General features: G+C 35.4%; 1 protein-coding gene across 1 annotated transcript; it reads right to left on the reverse strand.

Annotated features, from left to right (window-relative positions):
• Positions 1-1582: 1582 nt before the first annotated feature.
• On the reverse strand, positions 1583-2341 carry LOC109171105. Its single transcript, XM_019320235.1, has one exon. The coding sequence runs from the start codon at positions 2339-2341 to the stop codon at positions 1583-1585; it is 759 nt and encodes a 252-aa protein (XP_019175780.1).
• Positions 2342-17434: the final 15093 nt, after the last annotated feature.

The raw sequence follows: 17434 nt of genomic DNA on the forward strand, positions 1-17434 counted from the left end.
TGCCAACATTTTTGCCATTATTCTATAAATGACATTGCTTAACGTAATCGGTCTCAACTCTGCAACAGTCTCCGGGACCTCCTTCTTAGGAATCAAAACTATGTTAATATCATTCAGGCCCTCTGGGAATATTCCAAAGTTCAAAGCATGCAGAATAAAACTAGACACATCCTCACCCACAATAGACCAAAAATGCTGGTAGAAACCCGGATTCATTCCATCCCGGCCTGGTGCTTTATCCGGGTACATAGCAAACAACGTTATTTTTACCTCTTCTTTCGTAAAAGGCTGATTCAACATCTCATTATTCTCATTCGACACACGGGGGGCCAAATCATTAAAAAGGGGATCATCGCAGCTCATATTATTAGAAGTAAATATGCTGTTAAAGTACTCCAATACCACCGAATGCATATCAGTACCCTCCACCCATTGACCACCATCATTTTTAAGACTAGTAATAAAATTCTTCTTTCTACGGGCAGAAGCATACCTGTGATAGAACTTCGTATTGGTATCCGCACCCCGTAGCCAGTGCTGTTTCGCACGCTGCCTCCAAAATACATCCTCCTGGGCCTCCAACTGCTTTAATTGATTCTCATTGCGTTGAAACTCGGCCAAAGCGACCGGGTCCGTTACATCATGGAATCTCTATTACTGTCTCCGCAACTGCCCAATGCGCTGGCCAAATTTATGAAACTGGTCCCCTCCCCACCGCATCAGTTTCTTACCACAAACCTGCTGACAGTGCAACAAGCCCTTCGGCCTTCCTTCCTGCCAGGCTGTCTCCACCACCTCCTTGCACCCCTCATCCAATAGCCACGCATTTTCAAACCTGAACCTCCTCGGCCCTCTTACCCTGCGCATGGTGATTGCATTTACACAGAGAAACAAAGCCGAGTGATCTGATTTTCTAGTCTGCAGATTCTCCACCCAAGCATTCTCATTATTCCCCCATTCATCCGTAACAAGCACCTTATCCAGCCTCTCTCGTATCCAATTCACCGTTCCTTTACTCTTATCCCATGTGAACTGGCAGCCCCGCATCGGCATCTGCACTAGCCCACACTCATCTACAGTTTCCCCAAACCCACGGAGGAGGCTGTTTGGATATGGATTTCCCCCCCCCCCCCCCCCCCCCCCCCCCTCTTTTCATGCTGATAGAGAAGATTATTAAAATCCCCTATCACCACCCAAGGTAACCCAGATCTACTCCTCAACCCTCTCAGCAGCTCCCAGGTTTCCTCCCTTCTACTTCGATCCGGACAACCATACAGACATGTCATTCGCCATACCTTGCCCGTCATACTCACCTCAATATCAATATGGTTTGGCGAATAACACAACAACCTGGCCGTGTTGTTCTTCCTCCATAGTAGTGCCATACCCCCACTCAACCCTTCATTATCCACATAGAACAACCCCTCGTAGCCAAGCTTGACACGGACTCTCTCCGCCTGACTCCTATCCACCTTGGTTTCCATCAAGAACACAAACTCTGGCTTCTTACGGGACACCATGTCCACAACTTCTCGAACTGTGCGTGGATTGCCCAAGCCACGACAGTTCCAGCTTAACGTACTCATGATGACGGGCGGGGCTGGACTCCAGCTCCCGCCATTGGCAAGTTTTTTGAAACATCTGTCACCACTCCCTCCTCCACTCCACTATCCTCTCCACTCCTCGTACCGTGTCTACGACGCTTTGCCGTAGCCACCACCACCTCATCCTCAGACATACTCGTGGGCGTTACTCCCACACTTCTCCTCTCCCCCTCGACCGCCCCAATCCTTTGTGGCTTCACCAATGGACGTGGTTTCCCACCGACCGGCACGAGCCAGCTATCCCCAACCGCTCTAGGAGCGCTCCGGGACCCACCAGCCCGCATATCCGGACCGTACAAATACCTATCCACTGGCACCCCCGCCTCCCTAGCTTGTAGGCAAAACGTATGCAAGTGACCCATATAACCACAAAAATAGCAAAACTTATGCAGCCGCTCATACCTGAAATTAACCCAAGTTGTAGTCCTGTCTCTCTTCATCAATCTCATTCTCCTCCTCAGTGGCCTATCAACCGGTATTGACACCCGTATACGATGAAAAGTTAACCATGGTGCCCCCTCAAAACGCTCATCATGCTTAACAAAAGAGCCCAAAAAATTCCCTGCCTGTTCCAGAATTGCATGAGATGTGTACCCCTTAGGCATGTCGTGCAGCTGTACCCACATATCAATCATGTCCAGCTTCACATCCACAGGAATCACCCCGTCCACCACTTCCCGACACACAAGAGCATTGTTCTCAAAAGCCCAGGGTCCCCCATTCAGAACATAGTCCATATCCGTTTTGTGGAAAAAAAACAAATAAGAACAAACCCCCCCCTGAATCTCCGTTACCTACACCCCACGCACTGGCTGCCATACTGACGCTAACACCTGCCTCATAAAATCTAGTTTAATTTGCTTTTGCGTCAAGAACCGCCCGACCACCCTCCATGTCTCCTCCTCACCTTCCCCGTCACCCTCATCCCCATCATTCTCCCCTCCCGGCATAAACACCGGACCCTCCTCCTCCACCAGTGCCCAATCCGCCCACCTATCCGACAACTCCGCCACATCCACCACCACCCCGCTTGCCGAACAGCCCCCCCTCCTCTCCCCCACGCCGCCCCCTACTGCCGACCCCCTCCCATCCAAACTGCCAGCATCAACTCCCCTAATTCTACCCCCCTCGCCAGCTACGTTTCTAACTCCACGCCACATGCCACTACCGCCACTTATCCCATTCCCCCTCAACACAATATCCGGATCCATCTCACCCATTCCCACCGCCCTCCCTGCCAAATTTCCATCCGCCAAACTCCTTCCCTCCACCGACCGTCTCAAACCAACACTGCCCGACAGCCCCCCAGCCATCCGCTCATCATCAGCATCCATCGCCCTCTCCCTCCCAGCCCTTCGACATCCATGTTCTCATCACCGACCATCTTCCGGACAAAAAGAAGCAATCAGCGTTGAAAATCTAGGATAATCCTAGTAGAAACCGCAAAAACCCTAGAGAGATTCTAGAGAGAAATTATTAATTTCACCAATACGTTATTGGTAATTAATTGTTTTAACATATTTGAATCTAAAACAGGTCAATAATATTATTGTTATTTTAGGATGATTGTTGTTTCAATTTCATAATTATATTGGATTTAAAGGTGTTGGCTACGTTGTATGAGTTGCAAACATGAATGGGGTCAAAAGAATCGGTATGCATTACATGCACAAATTGAATGATGAATATATATATATATATATATATATATATATATATATATATATATATATATATATATATATATATATATATATATATATATATATATATATAAAGTGATTATAGATTATACAAGTTATTTTTCCGTATATCTACAATATACATTATTGGTAGCTGGTAATTAATAATACTGAAGAGAAATGACCCCGTAAGATTAAGATAGAACCCTAAACCGAAGCAAATTCTTATCCTCGAATCCGTCTTCAATCATTACTTGAAGATACTGTTTTAGCTTTGTCAGTGTGCTCTATATCTTCGGTGCGGATGGCCATGTGATTCTGTACTAATAGTGGGTATGTTTAGGAATATTTGACGAAGCATATATATAACAATAAACATAATCACTTATAACTTAAAAAATTTGAATGAACTTACAAGTTGAATAGCAACTTTAGAATGAGGTGTTAATCATGTGGTATGTGTAGATTGGGCAACTCCATCTAAAACACCCCACGTCTATTTCTCTTACCCAATTCTGGACAAGTCAATAGGGTAAATTGGAAAATGTAAAATGATATAGTTAAGTTCAATTTTAGAAAGAATACACTATTTCGGGGCTAACTAAAAAGGAAAGTAAGATAAGTAAAATAGGACGTATGGAGTAGTGATTGAAAAAGGTTATGCAATTTAGTTATAGCATATGAATTCATATAGAATTTCAATTTTACATCAAAATTTGAAAATTTCTCACTTCTAATATCAAACCTAGTGCAAAATTCGACCATTAAAAAGTTATAAATTTTACGTAAAAAATTAAATATTCTCACGACAGAAAGAACGAATGTCGCACTTTCTGTCGCCATACTCAAACGTGAATCTATCTTTGTGCCAAACATTGCAACAAAATTAATTTCCGTTGCTGATTCCATCGTCGTAGCGCGACAGACATATGTGGGGTATCATAGTTTATGTTGCAAATGTGTTAACATATTGGCGATATAATCAATTCTGTCGTCTCATTTTGTAGTGAAAATAAACTTTACTTAAAAAATTAAATAATTTAGTGAGCGGAAAGAACGATCGTTGCAAGTTCCATCGCCAACCTCAAACGTCAAATCTAACTTTGTAGCAAACATCGCAACAGAATTAATTTTCGTTGCTGATTCCATCGTCGTAGCGCAATGGACATGTGGAGTATCACATTATCTGTCGCCAATGTTTTAACATATTGGCAACAGAATCGATTCTCTTGTCTCATTCTGTAGCAAAATAAACTTTACTTAAAAAATTAAATATTTTAGTGACGGGAAGACTGATCGTTGCAAGCTCCGTCGCCAACCTCAAACGTCAAATCTAGCTCTGCGCCAAACATCACAACAAAACTAATTTCCATTTCCAATTCCATCGCCATAGCGCTACAGTCATGTAGGGCGTCACATTTTCTCTCGCCAACATTTCAACATATTGGCAGCGGAATTAATTTCGTTCGTCCCATTCAATTCTGTAGCAAAAATAAACTTTACTTCAAAATTTAAATATTTTTGCGATGGAAAAAATACACGTCGCAATTCCCGTCGTTAGCTTCCGTCTTCAATTACTTGGTGCAAATATTACGTGGGAATATTTTCCACTTTGCGCCAAATGTCGCAACAGAATTTATTCTCGTTGTCGATTCTGTTGCAAAATTGCGAAGGAACCATCGGCCTTTTCCGTCACCGTTGTGGTGACAGAACTTAATTTCGTCGCAAAATTCTTCATCATCCAAAATGTGGGTGCAAACATTTCTTGGGTTTTTCTCACTTTGCGCCAAAAATCGCAACCGAATTGAATTCCATTACCATTTTCGACGCAAAATCGTGACTGAACACGTTCCGTCGCAAAAATCGTCGCGAATCGACAACGGATTACATTCCGTCGCGATGTTTCCATCGCGATTAATGAGTTTTCTTGTAGTGGATCCTTACCTTTAATCCATACACCGGTGTTTGATTCCCAGCAGTAGCATTATTATTTATAGTCTATTCCTTAGGGCTATAGTATTTATTATTTATGTATTCTTTGGACTGCTATTTTGGGCCAGTATCTCGGGCTTTGTATGTAGTCTTTTGGGCTTAGCGCACCAAGCAATAATACGGAAATTTATATCCTACACCGCGGCGCGCGTTGCACTGTGCGTCCAAATGCAAAACGACGTCGTTTTAATTTTTTTTTTTTTTTGAAATTTCCTGCCCCAGTGTATGGCAGTTAATTTTTCTTTAAAAAAAACTCATGTTCAAAAATGTACATAATGTTATACTAGAATACACATAATTGTATACATGAATGTACATAATTATATAACAAAATATACATACTCCTTTTAACAGATAATACACATAATCTAACATAATACATAATAAACATAAACTTTTAACATAATACACATCAACTCTTAACATAATACACACAAATTTTCTGATTCGGATGTACATAATTGTATAAAAAGAATGTACATAATTGTATAAAAAATGTACATAACTATATGAACAAATATACATAATCACAGCAACTTCCTACCGCGCCTCCCAAAACGACGTCGTTTTGGGAAGCGCGCGGCGCACAGTGCTACGCGCACCGTGGTGTAGGGTATAACGATTGCAATAATACTACGGCAAATTATGATGTGGAAGTGGAACTGTGTCCACCTTGCAAGGTGGACACGGTCCCAAAATTGTTCATAATTATGAATGTATAGTTCAAAAATTATGAACATATAATTCTATAATTATGAGCATATAGTTGTGAATATAGTTATGAATATATAGTTCTGTAATTATGAATATAGAGATTCAATAATTGTGAATATGAAGTTCAAAAATTATGAATATATAGCTTTATAATTATCAACATATTGTTCAGTAATTATGAACATATATAGAGTTCAATAATTATGAATATAAAGTTTAAAAATTATGAATATATAGCTTTATAATTATGAACATATAGTTCAGTAATTATGAACATAGAACCGTGTCCACCTTACAAGGTAGACACGGTTCCACAGCATAACGATTGATAATACTACTATTTTCCTACCTCCGTTCTACACTTCCATACCCGGTCTCAACAAAATGATCATAGTATAATACCTATAGTAATATCCACATATATTATTCACAACAAATTGTAATTTTTAATACATAAATACAAATAAGGTGATAACACTTTATTCTCTAATCTGATCTTTAAATTAAGAGTAAGTTTTATGTGAGACCGCCTCCAGGGTGGAGGTACGTGAATGGGTAGCGGCCTTGCCCCCCACCCCCACCCCACCCCACCCTACCTTACTTTACCCTATCTTATCCAAAAATATTAATAAATACTCTATATTTATGTATATATTTTATATTAAGAATAAAAATTTTCTTTTGCCCCCTCAATTTTTTGTTTAAAATTTTTTTAATATGTATATATTAAATAAGTCCAAAACATATATTGAAGTCCAAATTCACAAAAAAAAATAAATAAATCAAGTAATTAATTAATTAATATGTATTTTTTATTATTTATTTACACTTTAGGATGTTCATTTGATAATTCAAAAGACTAGTTTTCAAATTGGAAAAACTAATTTTAATATTGATTCTTTAAGTTGTGATTTTGAAATTCGTCCTCGTCCCTCAAATTTTGAAATATTAAGTTAATTACTAATTACTAATTAGTAAAATGAATATTAATTAATTATGTAAAAAAAATGTTGCCAACAAAATAAATGACAACTTTTATTTGATAAAAGAGTGACAAGAAAAATTATATTGTATATATTTTGTGTTATGTGAAAAATTTTAGAGTATCGATTGACATCGATGTCAATTGTTACATAAATTTTCATTAAAAACTATTATCGATCATACATTGTATAATTATGTATGGTATATAATAATATCATGTATGATTGAAACTGATGTTGATTGACATTGTGAATTTTTTATGTAATTTTGGACTCCCTGATATACATTTTCTGGCTCCGCTCCTTTCCGCCTCATATAAAAAATATAATATTTTTAACTAAAATATAAAATTTTAGTTGGGACCTTCTTTTAAATTTTTTTTTTTTTTTTTGTTAAGATTAAAAAAAAATGACTAGAGTTTGTAAAACGTAAAAACATTCCAGAGAAACAACTCATACAAGCATAAATTCGATGTTTGATCATGTGACTTAGCATATCTAGACCTGAAAACTAAATATTGCTGGCAAAATGAACAAAAAAAAAAAACAATAATAATGACATATTAAATATAACAAAATTAGAACAATAATAGTTAAGACAAATAAAAAATAATTTTAAAAATGATGGAATGAATGGGGCCCATCCACTAAGAACACAGTAGGAAAGAAGTAAGATATTCTCTTTCTGGAGAGTTCAGTCTCCAGTATTTTGAGTTTTTAAATATCTGCCCATGATATCTAAAAATTAATTTCATCACCTAGAAAGCAGTATTGTACATTATCATTTTGGAATGAACCTCTTTTCAATTCCCTTTATAAGGTCCATAATATATACATGAGTTATTTACTTTTATATATATATATATATATATATATATATATATATATATATATATATATATATATATATATATATATATATATATATAGAAGAGCGCTCATATGCGGCGGGGTCTTACGGTGCGGCGGTGCGGTCAAATTCCAGAATACACCAACAGTGTTAACAATATGCACCAACAGTGTAATAAAAACACACCCCAATGAAATGTAATAAAACATCACAAAATACACCACAGACTCAAAAAAACACACCATATAACTCACCACCCCCAATGGTGTATTTTCGAACAGTGTATGGTGTTTTTACTCACACCTAACGGTGTGTGTTTGGTGATGCAGGGCTCTGTTTACTCTGTTTTGTGTGGTGTATTTCCTAACGTTGATGGTGCATATTTGGTGAACTATTGGTGTTGTCGCACCGTAAGAAATAACCGCACCGTAAGACACTGCCACACCTGAACCCGCCTCTATATATATATATATATATATATATATATATATATATATATATATATATATATATATATATTTGCAATCAGAATATCACATTGCAGTGTGGAAAAAAGTATCTTTCCTGTTGTTAAAGAAGCCACTGCACATTAAGATTTTGTAACATGACAGAATATAATCTAAAATATCAAATAAATAAAATTGACTTAAAATAATTGAGAATTCTGCTGCTGATTAGCACTGATACCTTTTTTGTTCCGAGTTCAACTATTTATACTATTTGATTAATAACATGTATTAATAATACCCGGTGCAAACAAACATATTATAGATGGTTGTACATGATACAAAACTCTTTGGTGTCAATTGACAACTTAGAATTTCATCTTTAAAATTTTTAACTGATTGAGATTGTTAAAACAAGTGTATAGTTTAAATTCTTGACATATTGTTTAAACTTTTAAAAATTAAATTTAGAAGTATTCAAATTACGTCAAAGTTTATATTTGTCAAAAATTACATACAAACGGGACAAAAAGGACTATATTTCTATTCCTTTAGTGACACTAATAAAGAGAATATAAACTGCTACTGACTCTATTACATTGTAGTATCTGTTCAAATATACTTTCTCAACCTAATAAAGCACACAGAGTCAATTATAATATCTACTCGATCTCATGACCTCCCACATGGAAGAGATCACTACATGTTATTTGAGCACAAACTTTCTATCTAAAATTATAAATTTAATGCTATTATGTACACTACAAGCTAAGGTAGTCTTTTGTTTTTTCAATATTCGTTTTTAAAGAAATGCTATTTAGACATAAAAAAAAAAAAAAAAAAAAAAAAAAAAAAAAAAAAAAAAAAAAAAAAAGAACTAAATATTTATCCAACAATGTCTAGCCTTTGTGGTTCATGTTCATTTGAGTTACCATGATTTACATCCTCCCAAAAGCTCTGTCAGGTCGGGATGTGGGAGGCCTTAGGATTGGTGTTCAGCCTTTTAGAAGAATATATGTAAATTGATTTATATTTATTGATTATTTATAAATTGACCGACGTTATCACAAATTTTGTATCTAAATTCATATTAAATCGGAAAAATTCTGGTAAATAAATCCTTGTTTTAAGTGTGCCATTTGCCCTTGGTATTGCGACTGTCATGCAGTATGATTTCTTTTCAACTTTTGGGGGGTTTATAATGTTGATTGGAATCTGGAAACAGGGAATTGAAAAAGATTGCCCACAGAAAACCAAGCAAATGGGATGGGTGTAGAGAAGATAACTTCCTTCAAGAGAAAGGAACTATATTGCTGTCACCCAATAGGTGATTTTTTAAGTTTAACTGCATCATCTATTGATTCAAACAGGAGAAAATAGAATTAAAAAATAAGACTATAGTTATCATCGTAATTATATATATACATAACTGTGAGGAATACAATTCTTAGGTGAGAACCTGTAAACTATTGCATAAGTGCACAAAATCTATTACATATGAATATATAAAATCTACTTCTAGGTTGTTAACCATGTTATTATTTGTCACATTTTATGCGTTACTTTATTAGTCTTTGTAAATAGGCTTAGTCTTCTGTGGCTTTCCTATTAGATAGGACTTGTTTACGCAGAGTCGTTTAGCTATTAGTATTGCAATTCTTATCCTTTTGGAATTGAATCGATAATCAATTATCTAATCTAGGTATGCCTGGATGCAGATGACGGTGAGAGACCCTGGATCGAAGTAGTTGCGTGTGCACTGTGCACTCGTGTAGTAAATTGCATGCACTCATGCACTTCTCACGTTCTTATTTATGGGCTGTTTGGTTCACAGAATAGGCCTGGAATGGCATAGCATTCCCAGTAATAGGCCTATTCCTCTGTTTGTAATTACTTGTATTCCCAGGAACATTGTTCCGGGGAATGACCTATTCCCCTTGCAAGGGGAATAGAGATTCCTAGGGGGCCCTGGTATTAGGCTATTCCTGAGTTCTCAGGAATAGCCTAAAGTTTCTATTACCTATTTTACCCCCCAATTAAATTTATTTCCTATTTTAATTACCATCGCCACCACCACCACCATCGCCACCGCCGCCGTCGTCGCTACCACCACCCCAGCACCGCCACCACCATCACCACCGCCGCCACCACCACCTACACCACCACCACCACCACCCTACTGCCATTGCCATCACCACTACCGCCACCATCACCATGACCACCACCGCCGCCGCCGCCACCAACGCCACTGCCACCACCACCGCCACCATCACTACCACCGCCACCATCACATATTTTTATAAGGGTATTTAAGTCTTTTAAATCATATTTCATTTCTATTCCTTAAATCAACTAAACACTGTAATGTAATCCTAAAGTCTATTCCTTCCGCGAACCAAACAATAGAATACAATTCTTATGCTATTCCTTGCCTATTCCATTCCTTATGAAATAACATTCCTATTACCTCAAAATTCATTCCATGAACCAAACGTTCTGTTAAGGTACAGTTCTCATATATATCATCCTCACTATATATAGGGTTGCGCTCTCATGAAAACAACCCTTAATGTGAAAACGTGATAACTATTTAGACCATTAAATCAAAAGGTTGCACGACTGAGATTAAAAGAAACAAATCACACGGATTAAGAAACAAATCCCTTTAAAATATTAAAAATATACGGTTAAGGGTAAATCAGTCTTATTAGAAGTTGTGCATTCCTATACCAATGTCGTGCATTGATAACTATCTGGTTTTGCATTCAAACACCGCCAAAAAAATCCTACGATGGACATCCCAATGTCCTACGATGCACCGCACTAAGTGGACTAATGGACATCTCACCAGCATATGAGATGCACAACTCACAACATTGGGTTGCACAACCAGCACACCCAAATGCATAACCGTACTACCCAGACATGAGTACATATACACCAACATCCAAATATAGGAAATATTATACTCAAAAGAACGAGCGAAAAAAAAAATTGATTGCTTTCCATTGACGAACACTCGATTAATGATGAAGAAATCGCGCTCCAAATCACAACGGTGATGATCCAAGAAAATAGGAAACAAATTTGGCCAAAGATTACACATTCGTTCACACTACAAAAATAGAAAAAGACACTACTACCCCCACTTTAACAAAAAAAAAAATCAATCCATGTCATTGGAAATCAAATTTGGGCCATCCAAATAAAAAAAAAAACAACGAAAGTACAAGATTAGTCATCACGTTCTCACATTAAGGGTGGTTCTCATTTCAACGCAACTATATATATATATATATATATATATATATATATATATATATATATATATATATATATATATATATATATATATATATATATATATATATATATAGAGGCGAGTTCAGGTGCGGCAGTGTCTTACGGTGCGGTGATTTCTTACGGTGCGGCAACACCAATAGTTCAACAAATATGCACCATCAACGTTAGGAAAATACACCACACAAAACAGAGTAAACAGAGCCCCGCATCACCAAACACACACCATTAGGTCATTAGGTGTGAGTAAAAACACCATACACTGTTCGGAAATACACCATTGGGGGTGGTGAGTTATATGGTGTATTTTTTTGAGTCTGTTGTGTATTTTGTGATATTTTATTACATTTCATTGGGGTGTATTTTTATTACACTGTTGGTGCATATTGTTAACACTGTTGGTGTATTCTGGAATTCCGCCGCACGGCCGCACGAGAAGACCCCGCCGCATTTGAACTTTATTCTCTCTCTCTCTCTCTCTCTCTATATATATATATATATATATATATATATATATATATATATATATATATATATATATATATATATATATATACCCTATTTTCAGTGTGGCCACATCTTAATGTGCGGTCAGTGCGGCCTCATCAATAGTTATGCAAACACGCACCAATAGTTTTAATAAACGCACAACAAAAAATGTACAATTACACAAAAGAAACGCACCATTAGGTATGCATCAGCAAAAACGCACCATTAGGTATGCATAAACGCAGCACACAGTGTTCGAAAACGCACAATTAGGTGTGAGGAGGTATTGTGCATTTTTTTGGGTGTGTTGTGCGTTTTGTGGTGTATTTGCGCATTTCATTGTTGTGCGTTTTCCTAATACTATTGGTGTGTTTTTAACACTATTGGTGCGGCCACACTGACCGCACGTTAAGGGGCAGCCGCATTTGAGCTTATAATTACAAGGACACAAGTTCGAATCCATACCTCCTTGGTTTGAACCGATCAACTATGGATAACCTAGGCTGATTTACTTCCTTGTGGTCCTTTGCCGACTTCCCGACTAGAATCAACAAAAACGATTTACTTACATCGAAAGGGTTGTCAGGTTTCCCTCGTCATCCAATATATATATATATATATATATATATATATATATATATATATATATATATATATATATATATACACACACACTATAATAAGTTGTATGATTTATTCTGTCCTTTTTTTCTGCTACATTCATCTTCTTTGTCAAAAATATAAGAGACAGAGTTGACACTTGCATGAGTTCGTTAACATGGTGGTATGTAGTTGTAAGTGCAATCAATGATTTATGTTTTCCATATATAAATGAATTTATTTATTTTTCACAATTTTCATCCTTCTTGTTGGGCAATAGATGGGGTATTATGTTTTCTTTTTAATACCCCTCACAATTATTACAAATTATATAAAGGAAAAAGTGTAATTTCAGTCCCTAAATTATGAATAAATAGAACGGAGTATTTTTTTTTTTTTTTGATATCTTTAATTGTTCATCACAAATAGGGGTGTTTGGTAAATGTCTGTTAGCTGATTGAGTAAGTGGATTTGACTAATAGAGGATTAGCTGATTGTAGCAAAGTGTTTGGTAAATTAGCTGTTAGCTGTTAGTTGTTTACATACAAAATGATTTTTTCAAAAAGCTGATCGAAAAATTAAAGCTACTTTGAGCAATTTTTTGAATTTTAACATTTTAGAGTAATAAGTTGTTACAAAAAGCTAATTAATCAAATATTAATTTTGATTATTTAATCAAGTCAAACAACTAATAGTGGTCAAATAAATTAAAATTGACGGATAGACTAAATATTTTACTAAACAGGGTTTACTCTCTAAGTTAGTAATAGGCAGTCATGAAAAAAATTAGCTAAAAGTGGTCAATTTGAGTTATAATTTTGAATGTGTTCACTTTTCAATAATTTTGAATGTGTTCACTTTTCAATTTGGGTATCGCAGTCAAAGTAAATTCGAGTTCTCCTAAATAAGAAGTTTAATTTGATATATTATATGTACACTCAAAATGATTATAAGTAAATGAAAAATTAATTACCAAGGACCACGTGGTCCAATGGTACCATGTTGCTCCTTTATATGGGAGGTGATAGGTTCAAGCCTGAGTGTGCCATTTGAGTTGAAAAAAAACAAAATTAGGAAGCCTTTAAGTATTTGACTGACTATCTCTCATTCTTCCAAAAGGCTGAACCCCAACCCGACAAACCATTTAGGAGGATGTAAATCATGATAACTCAACTAAACATGAACCACAGTCGGTGTGTGCACAAGGAACCCCCCTCACTTTGAGAGGTTGGTCCCACACTACTGCCGCTGGTGCGACTCGACAGACCATTTAGGAGGATGTAAATCATGATAACTCAACTGAACATGAACCACAATCGGTGCTCACTGTGCACAAGGAACCCCCCTCACTTTGAGAGGTTGGTCCCACACTACTGCCGCTGGTGCGACTCGATCCTTGGTCATTCTTCCAAAGTTTCACCTTTGTGACCAGTTGAACTGCCCATGCGGGTGACTATCTCTCATGCCCAAGGGAGAGGGGGTGCTAGAAATTATTTTGACACATTCAAAATTCTAAAACTTTTCCAAATCCAAGTATCCTAAGAAATCAACCCAATAACATTTATCAAATTTTTGCTATGTTTTTTCCCCTTATCTTAAAAATGAAATTATACCGTTTTCCAATTATAAAGGTCCAAAATATGATCATTAACGTCTTAAAGAAAATTACAATAACAATGTTTAAGCAAAAGGGGCCAAACTTTTTTTTTTTTAATGCAAAAGGACAAAATTGAACTTAAAACTCGTAATATCTCCAAAAAGAAAAGAGCAATAATATATTTAGAGTAACCTTAATAGGAAATTTTCGTAGAGACCTATAACTAAAGATCAAGTTTTCAAAAAAAAAAAAAAAAAAAAAAAGAAGTACGTATACCATCAATCCAACTAGGAACTAGCGCATACACTTTGCGCGCTTGCTGGACGACTGGAGTGATTGTTAGATGGCAACAACTCCAAATTATCATATTATTTATTTTTTGTTACGTTTGTTTATGCATTAGACTCACAAAAAATTCACGAAAAACTTAAATCAATGGAATTGCTTTTACTCCTACTTTTTCCTCTACTTTTTGTTGACTTGAAAATTTTTATTGATTCAGAAACAATGAATCATAATTTTTATTTCTTTATTCTTATCAATAAATTCAAAATATTTGATGAAATTTTTTTCTGCTGAAAATATATTAGTCAATTTGAGTTTTTTGCACTTTTGGTCCCACGACTATAGTGGTACTATCAGAATTGATCCACGACTTTCGAACTTTACAATTTTAGTCCACGACTATTGTTTTTTTGGCGAAAATGGTCCTTCCGGCCACTTTTCCGTCAAAATTCCACTAGAGGAAAATTTCTTCATTTTTAAGAGGGCTAAATTTGACATTTCGTTTGCAATAACAACATCAATACTCCAGGTTTGCAATACACTTTATATAAAAGCATATTCTGCACTTTTCGTACTACGCAAATTTAGCCATTTTAGCCCTTCTACAAATGAAAAAAAATTTCTCCGGTGGAATTTTGACGGAAAAGTGGCCGGAAGGACCATTTTTGCCAAAAAAACAATAGTCGTGGACTAAAATTGTAAGATTTGAAAGTCGTGGATCAATTCTGATAGTGCCACTATAGTCGTGGGACCAAAATTGCAAAAAACTCTAGTCAATTTCTTCTTCTTTTAAAAGAAAATAAAGAGAAAAAGTAATAAGGAAAAGGTGTGGTGACGGAGCAAATGATGTAAGAAAAAAGAACCTTGGAGAGAACAGAAATATTGACAAGTGACAAAATATGAAGTTTACAAGAAAAATGATGAAATATATCCGTTTTTAGTTCAAAAAAAAAATGGTCAAGATGGATTATAACATTTTTTTTTTATTTCAAAAAAAAAAATATCCGTTTTTAGTTAGAAAGATGGTCAAGATGCTTTTGCAAACGTGGAGGAGATTTGAACGGGTCGGGTGGGTCCGACACACCGCAAGTAGGCTACTGTTGCTGTAACAACCCAAATCGCGCATATCTATTGCAGATCTATCCTTGACCGATTGATAATTTGATTTAATGCTAAGAAAAAAAAATGGTTGGTATCTTATGGAGAGTAATTTTTTGTTTGGTTGGAGTGTCTGATGATAGATTTTTTAGACCAATTCATGTTGGATAGGACCTTAACAATTTGTTTGGTTAGAGAGAATTATGGTCATTTATTTTTGAAAATTGTTCTCAGTTTTCTGAGTTTTAATTTTTCAATTTTCAATCTTTGTTTTCTATTCTATGCTTTCTGTTAACAAAATTTGTTTATTAACACTCATTTTTTTCAAATTTATTCTTTTTAGATCAATATTATAAAATTAAGTAAGTTTAATTCCAAGTCATTTTTATACCTTATATTTAAAATATATTTGGATATGTTTAGTTTAAATAGAATAAATATAATTTTTAAATTTAAGTCTAATATATATATATATATATATATATATATATATATATATATATATATATATATATATATATATATATATATATATAAAAGGTTTTTACATTTAGTATCCAAACCAAATTCATATCCGTATATAACATAACTAAAAAGTATATCTGAAGCAATAACTTATTAATTTCACCTAAAATTTAGTTTAGATAATATTAATATTTTGTGAGTTAATATTTAAAATATTTTTTGGATATATTCATTTGAATGACACACACACATATATATATATATATATATATATATATATATATATATATATATATATATATATATATATATATATAAGTCTTACTTTGATGTCTAATATATGTGGAATTTCAATATATGATATTCGGATTAAACTTGTATTACGATATAACATTAATAGAGTATATTATTTTGGGTAAGGTTGAATGTGATCGAGAAGTCAAATGAATGTGGAATGGTATGGTCGGGAAGCTAATTGAAAGTGAGTGGCGTGACCGGGAAGCTTGCTGAAGGTCCAACCACGCAAGGGAAGCTCCGGTTGAAGTGGTGTATCTTGGGAGGAAAAAATTCTTCCTAAAGCGCATTAAATGTCCTTTATATAGAGAGAAGAGGGGACGCATGCCGGCCGTTCGTCATGTTCTACATGTGTCCTAGGGAGATTTGGTGGTGAGGTTATGCTTGCCAAGTGTATTTAGAGATTTGACCCTGTGAAGAGACGCTTGGAGACCGGAAGGTCGAATGATAATGGGACTGGAAGGTCTACTAATAATGAAACTGGAAGGTCTAATGATAATCAGATCGGAAGGTCTATTGATAATGCGACTAATAAGTAGGCATATACTCTCAAGGCCGAGAAGTACACTTACGAAACTAGGAAATGCACTAACGAGATCGGGAAACTGGGAAACACACTAATGAGCTCGGGAAATACACAAATGTGGTCAGAAAATACATTTATGAACTCCGTAGGGCAAGAGGGTTACCTTGTAATCCTATCTAACATAACTAAAACTATGCATACCAATAATCTAATGAGTTCAATCAAAATCTTAAATGTAGTGTAGAGTTCAAGTTAAATGTGGTGTAGAGTTCAAGTTCTAATTTTGATAATGTGAATAATGTCTAGCTTTAAGCATAAGCAAGAAATTATGTTCTTATAAGTAAATAAGTAAATGCGAGTAGAAAAGATAGAAGATAGTGATAAGTAAAAGAATATGACAATGAATGTGATTATAGTGATATATAGTCAAATATGTGATAAATGATTATGTTTTCTATTTAGAAAATAGTTTTAAAAATTTCTCTAGTTTTCTAGAAAACTAGAAAATG

Source organism: Ipomoea nil, unplaced genomic scaffold, assembly GCF_001879475.1.
Source record: "Ipomoea nil cultivar Tokyo-kokei standard unplaced genomic scaffold, Asagao_1.1 scaffold3394, whole genome shotgun sequence".
NCBI lineage: Eukaryota > Viridiplantae > Streptophyta > Magnoliopsida > Solanales > Convolvulaceae > Ipomoea > Ipomoea nil.